This window comes from Uranotaenia lowii, chromosome 1 (genome assembly GCF_029784155.1).
Source record: "Uranotaenia lowii strain MFRU-FL chromosome 1, ASM2978415v1, whole genome shotgun sequence".
In the NCBI taxonomy this organism is placed as follows: Eukaryota; Metazoa; Arthropoda; class Insecta; order Diptera; family Culicidae; genus Uranotaenia; species Uranotaenia lowii.
The window spans coordinates 21,930,129-21,946,576 of NC_073691.1; the positions used below are offsets into that span (position 1 = coordinate 21,930,129).

The 16,448-nt window shown below is 30.6% G+C and overlaps 1 protein-coding gene across 1 annotated transcript in view; it reads right to left on the reverse strand.

The window, feature by feature from the left end:
- Window positions 1-16,448, reverse strand: part of LOC129739141 (carbonic anhydrase) — a 52,424-nt gene that overhangs the window by 2,086 nt on the left and 33,890 nt on the right. Inside the window, exon 3 of the mRNA XM_055730547.1 lies at window positions 6,954-7,112. Coding sequence (XP_055586522.1) covers window positions 6,954-7,112 — 159 coding nt within the window. The remainder of the gene's footprint in view (window positions 1-6,953; window positions 7,113-16,448) is intronic.

The following is a 16,448-nucleotide window of genomic DNA, read 5'->3' on the forward strand; positions in this document are numbered from 1 at the left end:
TTATAAAACTTGCTCAAAAAATTTTGTTTTAGACGCAAAAATAAAAATTTTTACAACACAATTATTTTACAACAAGTTATTTTTTTCTGTTTGTTTGCCAAATAAACTGAATAAATCCGGGCAAAACCCGGGCTTTTTCAGTGAAATTCGAGTTACCGTACAGGGCCTGAATTTCCCAAATTTTGTACTAAATATCCGGACAAACCCGGATAAAACTGGAAAATCTGGCTACCTTACTTTATCGCAAAAACTTTAATTAAAATTTCTATTTCCCCGATTTTCTTGGGCAAGTTTTTGGTGATTTTTGAAGGTAAAAAAAATCGAAACTTCGAGCGTTTCGAGGTATCTCTGAATAAAGTCCTATCGAGCTGAAGTTAGAATCAGTCTTTTTAGTCTTTTCTAAAGGGTGTTTGGATAAAAAAGTAGTAAATCTAAATTGCGTGTTAATTGTTTTTTTTTGCTAGTTTCAGTGCTCGAAATCTGCCGGTACCAAAGCTATGAGACAGCTGATTTTCGATAGACGACAAAACTTGTGAAATTTCAATTTCAAACAAATTTCAGCGGTTGAAACCTATAGCTTTTTTGCTTGTGGCAATTTGACTTTCAGTGGGGATGAATAAACATCAAATTGGTTTAAAATCCCATAAAAAAATTCCCTTGCAGATTGAGGTATGCATCTGCTGGTTTTTAAGAAAAAATTATAATTTTGTCAAGACTCTGCTCCTGTAGAGAAACAAAACACAATTTTCAAAAACAAAACTTTGGTTTTCGCTGTTTTTAAAAGCTTAAAAAAGTACTCTTGTATGTATATTTCGCGACCTTAACTAACCGATTCTAGGTACTTGAAATCAATCTCATGATGGTTATCCTTCGTTTTTGTCAGATTTTCTCGGCAAACATTCCAGTACATTTGTTTTTAAGTGGCACAAAAATTATAAAGTTTTGTAAATTTCAAAACAGCTCAATCCACCAAATTGCCCTTAGTTTCTTTTGAAAGAAATGTAGTGGGCCAAAAAGTAACCGAAATTAGAAATGGAGGATACAGCCACCCAAAATAGAGATTTGACGAAAAATAAGTGGGAAAAACTGATCAATAACATGACTGAAAAAAGTGACATTCGTAACTGTTCCATTTCTAAATGAATCAAGCAATAGGTAATTCTGAAGGTAAAACAAAATCGAAACTTTGCGCGCTTCCCTTATTGAAATCGAATTAAGCTGAAATCAGTTTTTTGGTCTTATCTACCAAAACGGACCAAACCGTTTCCTAAATTCAACATGGCTTTTTTCGCTGCCACCTGAGAAAAATATATATAAAACATTTGGAAGAATTGTTAAGAAATTTATTCTCGAAAACACGTTTAATAAGAAAATGATAATGTTGAACGAATTTTAGTTTGATTTTCAAATACCTAACACTGAAAATCTAATTTTGACATTCTGTTTTAAAGAAATATTACACTTTTAAAGTAAATTCAGCCTCAACGCATTTTCCATGGGTTGGTTAATATCTCCCAATAGAATTTAATCAAAATTTAAGATCCCGTTGAATGGAGTGAATAGGGACAAAAAAAAAAGGAAAAATTGTGAAAATTTTATTTTGTTGTCAATACGCCATCTAAATTAAGACCGCCAGAATTTTTTCAACAAGTATCTGGATCGGACAAATTCGTACAACTTTATATAAAATCCGGAAATTTGATTTGAGATTTTATTTGACGACTAGAAATCCGGGCAAATCCGGTCAAATTTTGACAAAACCCAGGATTAATCAACAAAAGTAAAAAAATTGAAAAATTAAATGAAAAAAAAGTTTTTCATCAAAATACATCGACAAATTCTAAATCGTATTTTAGGCTTCCAAAAAACTTTTCATGATTATTTTATGAAACTTGCTCAAAAAATTTTGTTATGGAGGCATATACAAAAAAAAAATTACAGCACAATTTGTTTTATTTTTTGTAAGATTTGCCAAACAAAGTTAATAAATATTGGCAAAATCCGGGCATTTTGCGATGAAATCCGGACAACCGGGCCGGGCCGAACTGTTCCTTAACTTTGTATCAAATATCCGGGCAAAACCGTATAAAACCGTATCTTCAACTCTTATTTAGATTCATTAATATCTCCCAATAGAATCGAATCAGAATTTAAGATCCCGTTAAATGGAGTGAATAGGGAGAAAAAACGAAAATTTGTGTTAATTCTATATTTTAGTCCACAAAGTGCCATTTAAATTAAGATCGCCAGAATTTTTTCAACACAAATCAGACAAATCTGGTCAATTTTATGCATAGAAGAACCTGGCAAAATTCGTGGATTTGATTTCAAAACTGACGAATAGAAATCCGGGCAAATTTACTCAACAAAAATCAGATGAAAAAATTAAAATTAATAAAAAATCAAAACTTGTTTCCAAAAACCTCTTTATGTTTTTTTTTTAAACTTTCTCTAAAGATTTCGTTTTGAAGGTATAATTAAAAAAATTAACAACACATTTTGTTTTTTTTTGTTAGTTTTGGCAAACGAAATTAATAAATCCGGACCAAATCCGGGCATTTTCCGATGACATCTTGACAACAAAGCCGAGCCAGACTGTTCCTCAATTTTGTATTAAATATCCTGGAATACCCGTATAAAACCGAGCAATCTGGCAACCCGAATCTAAAGTGAATTGGGAGTTAAATACTTATTACAATTTTTTTTCGAAAATTGTCCCGATTTACTTCACTTTATGGGTCTCAAAAACTGTTTTCAAAATTCAAATTCATAAGCTTCATATTGAAAATCAATTTTCAAAAGCGTGTTTCTGTAATCCAAAAGTTCATCACTATCAAAAATTCGATAATTATTTCCAAAGTTGAGTTTAAAATGAAAATCCTTATTCAGAAAGGGACTTCAGAATTTAGAATTTAGATTGAAAGATTCGTAGAATCGACATAAAAATCCCAAATGTTTTAATTGTTTTCACTCAGCATTAGAGTTTATATCGGATCATGAATCTGTTTTATTTTAATTCATCATAGAGCTTCCCAAGTAACACAGATTATGCCAACTAGCATTAGGAAGTTTTATTATGGTTTAATTATGGCATTTTTTTGTGCAGCTCGTTTTATGACGGTTTTATTATGGTCATGCAGAATGCTTATATTTTTTTTCGACCATATGTTTGCAGATGGTTTTGAAAACGCTAATAAAACTTTTATTAAACATACTGTTTTAGTTATTTTGAAAGAGTTATGAATGCTTTTTTAAAACTATAATAAAACACAAACTTAGAAGTTTGCTCCAAGCTTTCTTTTGCATGTTCTATAATAGCACTCAGTGCCTGATTATTAAACCGCCATAAAACTTAGTGACAGTTCTCGATCAAAATGTCAAATCAGGACACGCTCAGATTAGATAGCACATATTTGAATTGGAACTCCCATTTTTACACATTTTTGGTAAGTTATGCGTGTTGGTTTTGAGTTTAAATTAAAAAAATATATCTTTGAAAACTTGAAATCACCGAAAGTGGTATGAATATCTTTACAATATGAGTATTGAGTGAAAGGGCCCAAATAGTAGGAAAAAAAAGCTTGACGCCATCATTAATTCAAGATGGTGGCTTCCTCTTTTATTTTCAAAGCTGTAAATTACTGAAAATATCGTGAAACCTTCACAATATGGTTATAAGGTGAAAGTAATAAACGAGTAGAAGTCAAATTCGTTGCCCGTCGCCATCTTAAATCCAAGATGGCGGCTACCACCCAACTTAAAAATACTGTAAATGACTGAAAATCGCATAAAACCTATATTATAGGGGTATAAGTTAAAAGAAATCAACCGGTAGATGTTGAATTACGCTATCTTACGCCATCTTGAAATCCAAGATGGCGGCTTCCGCTAAACTTTAAAATGTAGTGAATGACTTAAAATGACATGAAACCCAAATTGGTATTGGGTGAAAGGGCTTAACGAGTAGAAGTCGAATATTGCTATATTTACGCCATCTTGGAATCCAAGATGGCAGCTTTCGATAAACTTTAAAAATGCTCTAAATCATTGAATATCGCATGAAACCTCCAAAATATGGGTATTTGTCAATTGGGATAAGCTATAAAAAGATTATTTTTGCATTCTGAAGCTATCTTGAAATCCAGGATGGTGGCTTCAGCTGAACTTAAAAATACTGTAAATGAATGAAAATAGCATGAAACTCCCAAATATATTGTATTGGGTGCTAAGGCTAAATGATAGAAGTCAAATATCTCTTTTCGCGTTTCTCTGAAAATCTGTAAGTGACTGAAAATCCCACAAAAACCACCACAATACAGACCCCGTTCGTTTTTGGCAACATTCGATTTTGGCAACATCGAATTTGGCACATGTGCCAAAATCAGACGGTTAACAGAAACAACATAACCTTATAGTTTTCGCTAGAATAAGACCAATACAATTTAGACATAATAGCATGATAGGAATAAAAGAATTACATAAATGGCAAAAAAAAATCAAAAACTATAAACAAAACAAGAAAAGTTCTAAATGCATTAGAAACATAATGAAAAAATAATAAAAGTGATTTAAAATGATCTAAATTGTTTTAAAATAGTAGTTTTAATGTAGTATTACGTGAAAAAAAGTTGTGTTCAAGCGATTTTTATTGATTAACAGCATTTTAAATTCAGTGGAAGCTGCCATCTTGGATTTCAAGATGGCGTCGGAAAGAAAAAAAAATCGACATCTTCTAGCTTAGCCTTTTCATTCAATACTCGTATAGTGGTGGTATAATGCGACTTTTTGTCAGCATTAAGCATTAAAAGTTGAGCGGATGCCGCCATCTTGGATTTCAAGATGGCGTCGGATAGCGAAATTCGACTTCTACTCGTTTAGCCCTTTCACCCGATACCCATTTTGTTGGGGTTTCATGCGATTTCAAGTCATTTACACCATTTTAAAGTTCAGCGGAAGCCGCCATCTTGGATTTCAAGATGGCGTCAGACAACGAAATTTGACTTCAACTCATGATTTATTCCACGGGTCATTGAAAACCAATCCCTTTTCATTCAAAAAGTCTGTCCTCATTTACTGTACTAATGATTAACAACTCAGAAATGAGGAACTCAACCTTAGCGTGTAATTGGTTTGCTTGTGAGAGAAACGTCAAATCGTAGCTTTTTTTGGGGTCATCATTAAACCATAATAAAACTATGAATTGACTCACGCCATGTTGGTTGCAAAATCGAAGGGTACAAAATGACGCCATGTTGATGGATTCACAATGCAAGCATTGGAAAATATTTTTTCAGGCCTTTTTTCCATCAATCCCATCATGATTGACCATCAGATTTGACGAGGCGCATTTATTTTAAGATACTATTTCATATACATTTTACCTAAAATCTTGACTGGCAGTAGAAAAGACGCTCATTATATGGGTAAAACATTGGTTTTTTAGCTATTAATTTTACCAGATCATATCTGAATAATGCAATCATCATTCATCAACCATTACGGTTGCTGGAAAAAATAAAAAAAAAACTCCGAGAACTCACAGAACCGAAAAAAAACAAAAATTTCTAATAAGTTTTATAATAGCTTTTTAAAAGCTTTGGTGACTAATATTGATGACTAACAATGATTGGTCATGATGACGTTCCTAGGATAGGGCCTTTTGGCATTTTGGCTTTATTAGAGTCCAGGTGATGTTATAGAATGTACTTTAGCTTTTTATGAAGATTAATGCTATGGTCCAAACGACATTTTGCTGACCATAATAAAGCTAAAATTGTTACTTGGGTTTCCACTGATTTTTTTTAGAGTTGAAGACATTTTGGTTCCGAGTTTGAAACCAGATAGTTTAGTTTAGAATTTTTATCATGATTTTAAGAAGTGTGCTCAACTCTTATGTTATAATAACACTATTTTAAAACTGTATTTTTTCGACACTGTTATTTTTCTGCTGGGAAAAACTTCTCAGGTCACCCTAATTCATCTGTGCTTGCCCAAATAATTTGGGAAAATCAAAAAAACAAAAAATGCGTAATGTTAAGTTTTGGTTTCTGTTTGTTAGCACGTAGCCGGGCCAGGCAAATCCCGGCAATTTTACATAAAAACCTGTCAAAATCCGGGCATATGTTTTCAAAATTGACGACAAAAAATCCGGGCAATATCGGGGCAAATTTTGTTAAAACTCAAAAATCAATCAAGAAAAAAAATTGAAAAATATTTTTTTCTATTTAAAATTTCGTTCTTGACGAAAAAATAGAAAATTTTTACAACAATTTTTTTTTGTTTGATTTCCCTAATAAAGTGAATAATTCCGGGAAAAATCCGGGCCTTTTTCAATGAAATCCAAGCGAAATCCGAGACTTTTTCAATGAAATCCAGGCACCCGGGCCAGGCCGGGCTGCTCCAAACTTTGTATGAAATATCCGGGCAAATCGGGATAAAACTGGCAGTCTGGCAACCTTATAATACCTAATACTGATAAATTTTGTTAAACTTGAGAAACTATTTGAGGCTATGATCGAGCAGGCAATGTTTTTCATCAATCGCACGCGTTTTTCTCTCGATCCCCGAAAATTTTCCAAAATTTAAATTTTTTCAGCTACAAACGACATGAAACTGACATAAAGTGTTCAAATGTGATTGGTGGAATAAAGTTTTGAGGTGTTAAATAAAATTAAATAAGATTTCAGCGGCGACCAAAACTAGATGACAAGCAAAGGAGATAATATTGGAACCGTTTATGTAAAAATTTTAAATTACAATAATATACTCACTTTTTATCATTATTCATTTAATTTGCTTCAAAGGAAAGGTTGAACCGGATTTTTTATTTTTATTCCAAATTTAAAGTTCTGTTGTTAAGCTCCGATAGGCTCTCTATTCTAATCCTGAATTTCACTTGATTTTTTATTTGGTCATATGTTCTATTCTATATTTCATTATTTTGATTATCTTACCCGAGTGCCCGGTGTTGGTCAGCCGTGCGTTCCGGATCGGGTTCATGTAGTTGCTGAAGAGAAAGGGTGAAAAATCTCCCCGCACAGCTGCCCGGTACGTGAGATCAATCGGCGACTGACGTCTCCCATTATCACACTGTCCTCCCCAATGCTCGGGCTCTAGAAAAATGTGAAAAAATAGAAAAAAAATGAAAAAAAAAGTTAGTAAAAAATTGCATAAGAGGGGTCAACAAATGGAAATCAACAGCATTTCGGTTTTCACCACGTGACATCGAAAAACCGATGCGAGATTGATTTCGACCGGCAAACGGCAACCGCGTCACTCAAATTGGCCCCCAACGGTGCTAGAATTGTTGATTTTTGGTTTTGTTTTTCGAGGTTCGAAATAATGCACGACAATCGGTGTGAAGGAGAGAGATTTTTTCTCCACTAAAAGTTTTTTTCCCGGCGAATGGTTTGCCTAAAAATAATGGTTTATTTTTTGTGTTCGCAAAAAAAATTGCAATCCAATCAGTAGGCGTCCGAATGTAACGCGACGACGCGCTTCGAATGCGTCACACGCGTGTTCAAATGTCATTTTGGTTATTTATTTTTCGCAATGTTTGGCGTAATTGGCGAATGATTGACAGCGACTCAGGAATGCGAAATGGGGAATTTGAGCTGATTTTTTTTGGATAGTACTGAGCGTGTTCCATTACTGTTTTTTTTTAAAGTCCAACCTAAGAATTCTAGAATTTTACTCAGTGCGAAAAAGTAAATTCACTTCAACTCGAAGGCGGCCCCTTTTGTTATCGAGTTAAGTCACGTTCGAATTGTTAACAGTTAAGTGTGATTCTATTTATAATCCCCCGTCCATATGGTAAGAAAGAAGTGTAGTTGTTAATCTGGCCGCCTCAGTGTGAAGGCGCCTCTGATAATGTGCTCTTATGACTAGCTTTACATATGGAGCATGTGAAGATCTTCCCCGGTGAACCGAAAAGATGATCATTACTTGTTAGTTCTTTGTTCATTCAGAAGAAGGGAGAAGTTGTTGAACTTCCTCGTTTGGGATCACAACCGAGTGATCAACCACTACCGATGATAGTTTGTTTATTTTTCGTCTCACCGCGATGGTTAACCACCAGTGTTTAATAACATAACCTAATCGACCTAATCGAAGTAAGCCAGTCAAATCAATTTGTCAACCTGTAGCGTTTCGGTTCAGTTGCCAGATGCATGGGGTTGTATAAAAACAGATTTTCCTATCAGTTTAATACATCAGTATCAACATCTGCCGATGTAGGCTGACTTTCTTATCGGTGTAGCTGGGAACTACAACGTAATCGAGTTGCCAAGTATGAATGACATTTTGTCAACTATCGATTCATTGATAAGGGTGTCTTCGAGGGATGAGACATGAATGAACTGAACACGCTTGAACTGTTTCGTACTCAGAACCAATATCTTGAATAGAAAAAATCAAAAAATTATAAAATGAAATAAACCGAATATTTGGCTACATTAGAGAAGACATAAACGCGATTTAAAGATTTTCACAGCAACTATTTAAGCTTGAATCAACAATGAAAAATTCCTGAACTGTCAATTGGTGAAATAAAGGGGTTGATTTGAGTAGGGGAGAATGAGGATACTTGATCCCTGGGGATACTTGATTCCTTAGCTATATCTCGAAACTGTAATGTCTTACAAAGATCAAATGTTCCAGAAAAATGTGCCAAAATGAGCAAAATAACAATGCTTGAAGTTTAAAAAATTTTAACAAAATAATTGTTTGAGTAATTGAACTTTGTTTGAAAAATTTCACAAAATGTAACTTGAAGATCTTTTTTCATCACTTTAAAATGTTCCTTACATGGGAAAATTATGAAAAAAATATTTGTTCCAATGTATCAATCGTTCGAGCGTAAAATGAACTTCATAATGCCATATTTTCAAAGCAATGGAAAACTCTCAACTTTTTTCAGAAAAAGTTTTCTAAAATGTTGATTATGGGTACAATTGATCCCCTAGAATTGGGTACAATTGATCCCCCTTCCAAACGGCATATTCTTCTTCTGAATTGATCGTTATGATTGCTGATTACGAAATTACTAATATTTATCAAAAAACTAATATTTATCAAACAATAGTCTGAAGAAAAGAGCAAAAATAATTAATTTTCTCTTAATTATAAAAAATAGCGCCTTTAAGTATTTAATGTTATTAGCGTTGAGACAAAGTTATAGAATTTTCTTCTTATGTCTGCTATGAAATGAGTTTGTTCTCCAAAATGAGTTTGTTGACCAAAAAGTCAATTAACATTCTATCTTGGGGTTTTGTTTGATTTTTATACAAGGATTAGGGCTTTCTGAATAAAAGATCAAGTCTCCTTCAATAGGGGATCAAGTCTCCCCTAACTTCAGAAAAATCGCAATTTTTTTACTCCCACGAAAATGCTTCTAGTTCATCAACGTGTTCAAGTATCATTCTAATTTTTGGAGTATAGAAACTTGAAGTTACAAGCTGTCAGAAAATGTCAAAGACGGCGAGTTGCTAAATTTTTCCAATAAGATATGGTGAATATAAGAAAAGGGGATCAAGTATCCCCACTCTCCCCTAAGTATATGTTAATGTTTCACCCAGCTTGCTGAATAAGTGTTTTTTTGTCTCACGTTTTGACTTGTCTACTTCAATATGGGTTTGCGCATGGGGCCTTCAGATTTTCCTCTCAAATTTGAAATTTGGTAATTTATAACGTATGATTTATTGTATATGAAATAAAACAAAAGTTCCAACATATTTAGTGTTAGATTTTTATGATTAAAATAACATTATATTCAAAATGCCCATAACTTTGTCATATTTCATGGGAAATCACTAAATGGAACAATTAAACGCATTTAAATTTGATAAGCTTTTCGAATAGAATATTTGAAAATTAAGAAAGTAAAGAAGTTCTACATGGAAAAACAAAAAAAGCTATATGAAGTTTCTAAGAATATGCACATTCCCGTTGAAACATGACAAAATTATGTTCATTTGATATAAAAAATCTATCCTCAAATATTTCGGAACTTTAAGGAAAAAATCTTAAGACCTACAGTGCGAATTTTCGGATAGTAAAAATATTTCCTGAAATCAGTGTCAGTTTTGTATCATTTTTGGATCGTTTTTGTATCAATTTTGTAACCTTTTTGTCATTTTTGTACGTTTTGTTATTTTTGTAATTTTTGTTATTTTTTGTAAGTTTTGTATGTTTAGTAACTTTTGTAATTTTTGTAATTTTTGTCATTTTTGTCAATTTTGTCATTTTTGTCATTTTTGTCATTTTTGTCATTTTTGTCATTTTTGTCATTTTTGTCATTTTTGTCATTTCTGTCATTTTTGTCATTTTTGTCATTTTTGTCATTTTTGTCATTTTTGTCATTTTTGTCATTTTTGTCATTTTTGTCATTTTTGTCATTTTTGTCATTTTTGTCATTTTTGTCATTTTTGTCATTTTTGTCATTTTTGTCATTTTTGTCATTTTTGTCATTTTTGTCATTTTTGTCATTTTTGTCATTTTTGTCATTTTTGTCATTTTTGTCATTTTTGTCATTTTTGTCATTTTTGTCATTTTTGTCATTTTTGTCATTTTTGTCATTTTTGTCATTTTTGTCATTTTTGTCATTTTTGTCATTTTTGTCATTTTTGTCATTTCTGTCATTTTTGTCATTTTTGTCATTTTTGTCATTTTTGTCATTTTTGTCATTTTTGTCATTTTTGTCATTTTTGTCATTTTTGTCATTTTTGTCATTTTTGTCATTTTTGTCATTTTTGTCATTTTTGTCATTTTTGTCATTTTTGTCATTTTTGTCATTTTTGTCATTTTTGTCATTTTTGTCATTTTTGTGTCATTTTTGTGTCATTTTTGTGTCATTTTTGTGTCATTTTTGTGTCATTTTTGTGTCATTTTTGTGTCATTTTTGTGTCATTTTTGTGTCATTTTTGTGTCATTTTTGTGTCATTTTTGTGTCATTTTTGTGTCATTTTTGTGTCATTTTTGTGTCATTTTTGTGTCATTTTTGTGTCATTTTTGTGTCATTTTTGTGTCATTTTTGTGTCATTTTTGTGTCATTTTTGTGTCATTTTTGTGTCATTTTTGTGTCATTTTTGTGTCATTTTTGTGTCATTTTTGTGTCATTTTTGTGTCATTTTTGTGTCATTTTTGTGTCATTTTTGTGTCATTTTTGTGTCATTTTTGTGTCATTTTTGTGTCATTTTTGTGTCATTTTTGTGTCATTTTTGTGTCATTTTTGTGTCATTTTTGTGTCATTTTTGTGTCATTTTTGTGTCATTTTTGTGTCATTTTTGTGTCATTTTTGTGTCATTTTTGTGTCATTTTTGTGTCATTTTTGTGTCATTTTTGTGTCATTTTTGTCATTTTTGTCATTTTTGTCATTTTTGTCATTTTGTCATTTTGTCATTTTTGTCATTTTTGTCATTTTTGTCATTTTTGTCATTTTTGTCATTTTTGTCATTTTTGTCATTTTTGTCATTTTTGTCATTTTTGTCATTTTTGTCATTTTTGTCATTTTTGTCATTTTTGTCATTTTTGTCATTTTTGTCATTTTTGTCATTTTTGTCATTTTTGTCATTTTTGTCATTTTTGTCATTTTTGTCATTTTTGTCATTTTTGTCATTTTTGTCATTTTTGTCATTTTTGTCATTTTTGTCATTTTTGTCATTTTTGTCATTTTTGTCATTTTTGTCATTTTTGTCATTTTTGTCATTTTTGTCATTTTTGTCATTTTTGTCATTTTTGTCATTTTTGTCATTTTTGTCATTTTTGTCATTTTTGTCATTTTTGTCATTTTTGTCATTTTTGTCATTTTTGTCATTTTTGTCATTTTTGAGCCATATTTGTGTCATTTTTGTGTCATTTTTGTGTCATTTTTGTGTCATTTTTGTGTCATTTTTGTGTCATTTTTGTGTCATTTTTGTGTCATTTTTGTGTCATTTTTGTGTCATTTTTGTGTCATTTTTGTGTCATTTTTGTGTCATTTTTGTGTCATTTTTGTGTCATTTTTGTGTCATTTTTGTGTCATTTTTGTGTCATTTTTGTGTCATTTTTGTGTCATTTTTGTGTCATTTTTGTGTCATTTTTGTGTCATTTTTGTCATTTTTGTCATTTTTGTCATTTTTGTCATTTTGTCATTTTTGTCATTTTTGTCATTTTTGTCATTTTTGTCATTTTTGTCATTTTTGTCATTTTTGTCATTTTTGTCATTTTTGTCATTTTTGTCATTTTTGTCATTTTTGTCATTTTTGTCATTTTTGTCATTTTTGTCATTTTTGTCATTTTTGTCATTTTTGTCATTTTTGTCATTTTTGTCATTTTTGTCATTTTTGTCATTTTTGTCATTTTTGTCATTTTTGTCATTTTTGTCATTTTTGTCATTTTTGTCATTTTTGTCATTTTTGTCATTTTTGTCATTTTTGTCATTTTTGTCATTTTTGTCATTTTTGTCATTTTTGTCATTTTTGTCATTTTTGTCATTTTTGTCATTTTTGTCATTTTTGTCATTTTTGTCATTTTTGTCATTTTTGTCATTTTTGTCATTTTTGTCATTTTTGTCATTTTTGAGCCATATTTGTGTCATTTTTGTGTCATTTTTGTGTCATTTTTGTGTCATTTTTGTGTCATTTTTGTGTCATTTTTGTGTCATTTTTGTGTCATTTTTGTGTCATTTTTGTGTCATTTTTGTGTCATTTTTGTGTCATTTTTGTGTCATTTTTGTGTCATTTTTGTGTCATTTTTGTGTCATTTTTGTGTCATTTTTGTGTCATTTTTGTGTCATTTTTGTGTCATTTTTGTGTCATTTTTGTGTCATTTTTGTGTCATTTTTGTGTCATTTTTGTCATTTTTGTCATTTTTGTCATTTTTGTCATTTTGTCATTTTTGTCATTTTTGTCATTTTTGTCATTTTTGTCATTTTTGTCATTTTTGTCATTTTTGTCATTTTTGTCATTTTTGTCATTTTTGTCATTTTTGTCATTTTTGTCATTTTTGTCATTTTTGTCATTTTTGTCATTTTTGTCATTTTTGTCATTTTTGTCATTTTTGTCATTTTTGTCATTTTTGTCATTTTTGTCATTTTTGTCATTTTTGTCATTTTTGTCATTTTTGTCATTTTTGTCATTTTTGTCATTTTTGTCATTTTTGTCATTTTTGTCATTTTTGTCATTTTTGTCATTTTTGTCATTTTTGTCATTTTTGTCATTTTTGTCATTTTTGTCATTTTTGTCATTTTTGTCATTTTTGTCATTTTTGTCATTTTTGTCATTTTTGTCATTTTTGTCATTTTTGTCATTTTTGTCATTTTTGTCATTTTTGTCATTTTTGTCATTTTTGTCAGTTTTGTCATTTTTGTCAGTTTTGTCATTTTTGTCATTTTTGTCATTTTTGTCATTTTTGTCATTTTTGTCATTTTTGTCATTTTTGTCATTTTTGTCATTTTTGTCATTTTTGTCATTTTTGTCATTTTTGTCATTTTTGTCATTTTTGTCATTTTTGTCATTTTTGTCATTTTTGTCATTTTTGTCATTTTTGTCATTTTTGTCATTTTTGTCATTTTTGTCATTTTTGTCATTTTTGTCATTTTTGTCATTTTTGTCATTTTTGTCATTTTTGTCATTTTTGTCATTTTTGTCATTTTTGTCATTTTTGTCATTTTTGTCATTTTTGTCATTTTTGTCATTTTTGTCATTTTTGTCATTTTTGTCATTTTTGTCATTTTTGTCATTTTTGTCATTTTTGTCATTTTTGTCATGTTTGTCATTTTTGTCATTTTTGTCATTTTTGTCATTTTTGTTATTTTTTGTCATTTTTGTCATTTTTGTCATTTTTGTCATTTTTGTCATTTTTGTCATTTTTGTCATTTTTGTCATTTTTGTCATTTTTGTCATTTTTGTCATTTTTGTCATTTTTGTCATTTTTGTCATTTTTGTCATTTTTGTCATTTTTGTCATTTTTGTCATTTTTGTCATTTTTGTCATTTTTGTCATTTTTGTCATTTTTGTCATTTTTGTCATTTTTGTCATTTTTGTCATTTTTGTCATTTTTGTCATTTTTGTCATTTTTGTCATTTTTGTCATTTTTGTCATTTTTGTCATTTTTGTCATTTTTGTCATTTTTGTCATTTTTGTCATTTTTGTCATTTTTGTCATTTTTGTCATTTTTGTCATTTTTGTCATTTTTGTCATTTTTGTCATTTTTGTCATTTTTGTCATTTTTGTCATTTTTGTCATTTTTGTCATTTTTGTCATTTTTGTCATTTTTGTCATTTTTGTCATTTTTGTCATTTTTGTCATTTTTGTCATTTTTGTCATTTTTGTCATTTTTGTCATTTTTGTCATTTTTGTTATTTTTGTCATTATTGTCTTTTTGTCATTTTTGTCATTTTTGTCATTTTTGTCATTTTTGTCATTTTTGTCTTTTTGTCATTTTGTCATTTTTGTCATTTTTGTCATTTTTGTCATTTTTGTCATTTTTGTCATTTTTGTCATTTTTGTCATTTTTATCATTTTTGTCATTTTTGTCATTTTTGTCATTTTTGTCATTTTTGTCATTTTTGTCATTTTTGTCATTTTTGTCATTTTTGTCATTATTGTCAATTATGTTAATATATTGGAAATTATTTTTTTAGTTTTTTTTATGATTTGTCGCGAGTTCATAAAAGTTTTTGTCGTTTTCATGTCGTTTAGTAATTTTCCTCAAATGTTTATATGAACAAATTTTTGTATCGGAAATTTAATTTTTCTTGAATTGTTTGTTTTTGTGATTTTTTTTTTGTAATCAACACGCTCAAGTTGATTAAAACAACATTAAGATTATAAAAAACGCCTCGACTCTTACAACTCAGGATATTACATAACTATTTCAAATAAGGTTTCCAGAATTTTTGCCGCAGGTTTCCAGGCCGGGTAGTTTCGGGCTATTTTTAAAAAAAATCTACCAAATCCAGGCATTTTATTTCAAGGTTTTCAACCCAAAATCCCGGCAACTTTAGTCTAAACCAAGGAATTATTCAAAAAAAAAATCAAGAAGAAAAATACTTAGAAATTTTTTATTTCATCGAAACACATTCCCACATTTTAAATCATATTTAAGGCTTTTATAAAACTGTTAGCCCAAAAATGCTAATTTTTTGACGCAAAGTTCAGAAATTACAAAAACTCAATTTGGTCTTTTGTTTTATTTTGCAAATGAAGTGAATAAATCCAATCAAAATCTTGGCCTTTTTTAATGAAATCTTAACCCTCGAGCTGAACCGGATCTTTCCTAAATATCCGGCAGATCCGGGTAATACCGACAATCTGGCAAGCTCAATTTAGAACAGTTTTATTCAGATTATTATTTTTACTACTGACTGCTTGAAAAGTAAGTTGAAAAATATTCTTATTTCGTAGAAAAGTTCACACATTAATGACTTCCTATGTAGCTTCTGAATTGTAGTTGAGATCCAAAATTCCTAGATATGTCTTTTTTCGTATTTTTATGTGAGTTTGTTTTTTTATCGACTTCAGACTAAACAGATTCAAAAATATAAATCTAACCTCAAAGACGACCGCCAAGAATAATCTGCCAACGTTGCAATTTCATCGAATGTTTTTCGTTTCTTACAGAATTTTTTTTACTAACATTTGAATCTATCTTGGACTGTTGAGTAATTCGAATATTTGTGCCATACAGTTGTGTGAAATACAAAAAAAAACGTTTTTCTCATAAATTCACGTTTTACTATCTTAAGAAACAATTGTCACGATAAATTCGTGATACGATAACAGCGACAAACACGATGTAGCGAATACCTTCGCTAACTTCCTGAATCTTCCACGCGACCAGCAATTGCTGCGCTCTGCCTTTTGCTGATAGCGCGAAACAGCCAACGCCATTCACGCAAAAGTCAATTGAGGTAGCTCAACAGCGCATTAAATTTGTCTATCCCCACGACTAATGGTATGATTTACTACCATACATTTCGAGATGATGAATGTTGGCGCACCACAATGCATGCGCTTCCGATAGCGCGTTTGACTTCCATTCTCGAATTATAACATCGTCCGAAAAAAAAGCACAAATCAGAGATAACCTCCGCACATTCGTCAGAGAGAGGTCCTGTTTAAATTAATTCTTGTTGTCAAATTCTACTTAATGAGAGCCACTTAGTGTCCCGAGTCCGATGTTTTACGACCTGGGAACCAAATGATTTACGGCATTGTTCCTGCCTAGGTCTTTTAGGTTGGCCTCATGTTCTGTAATCAGAATTTAAAAAAAAAGAAGCATGTTGTTTACAAAAAACAACGGAAGAAAAAAAGACAGTAGCTATCAAAACGGTTTGATATCGCCTCGGCAGACATTTCGACGACACGCTTCAGTAGGGGTTTGATTGACTGCAAATTTTCTCACTAGGCATGCAATATCTTTATCTGTCTCGTAAGCTTGAAGTCGTTCTTAATGCAAGTTGCTGCATA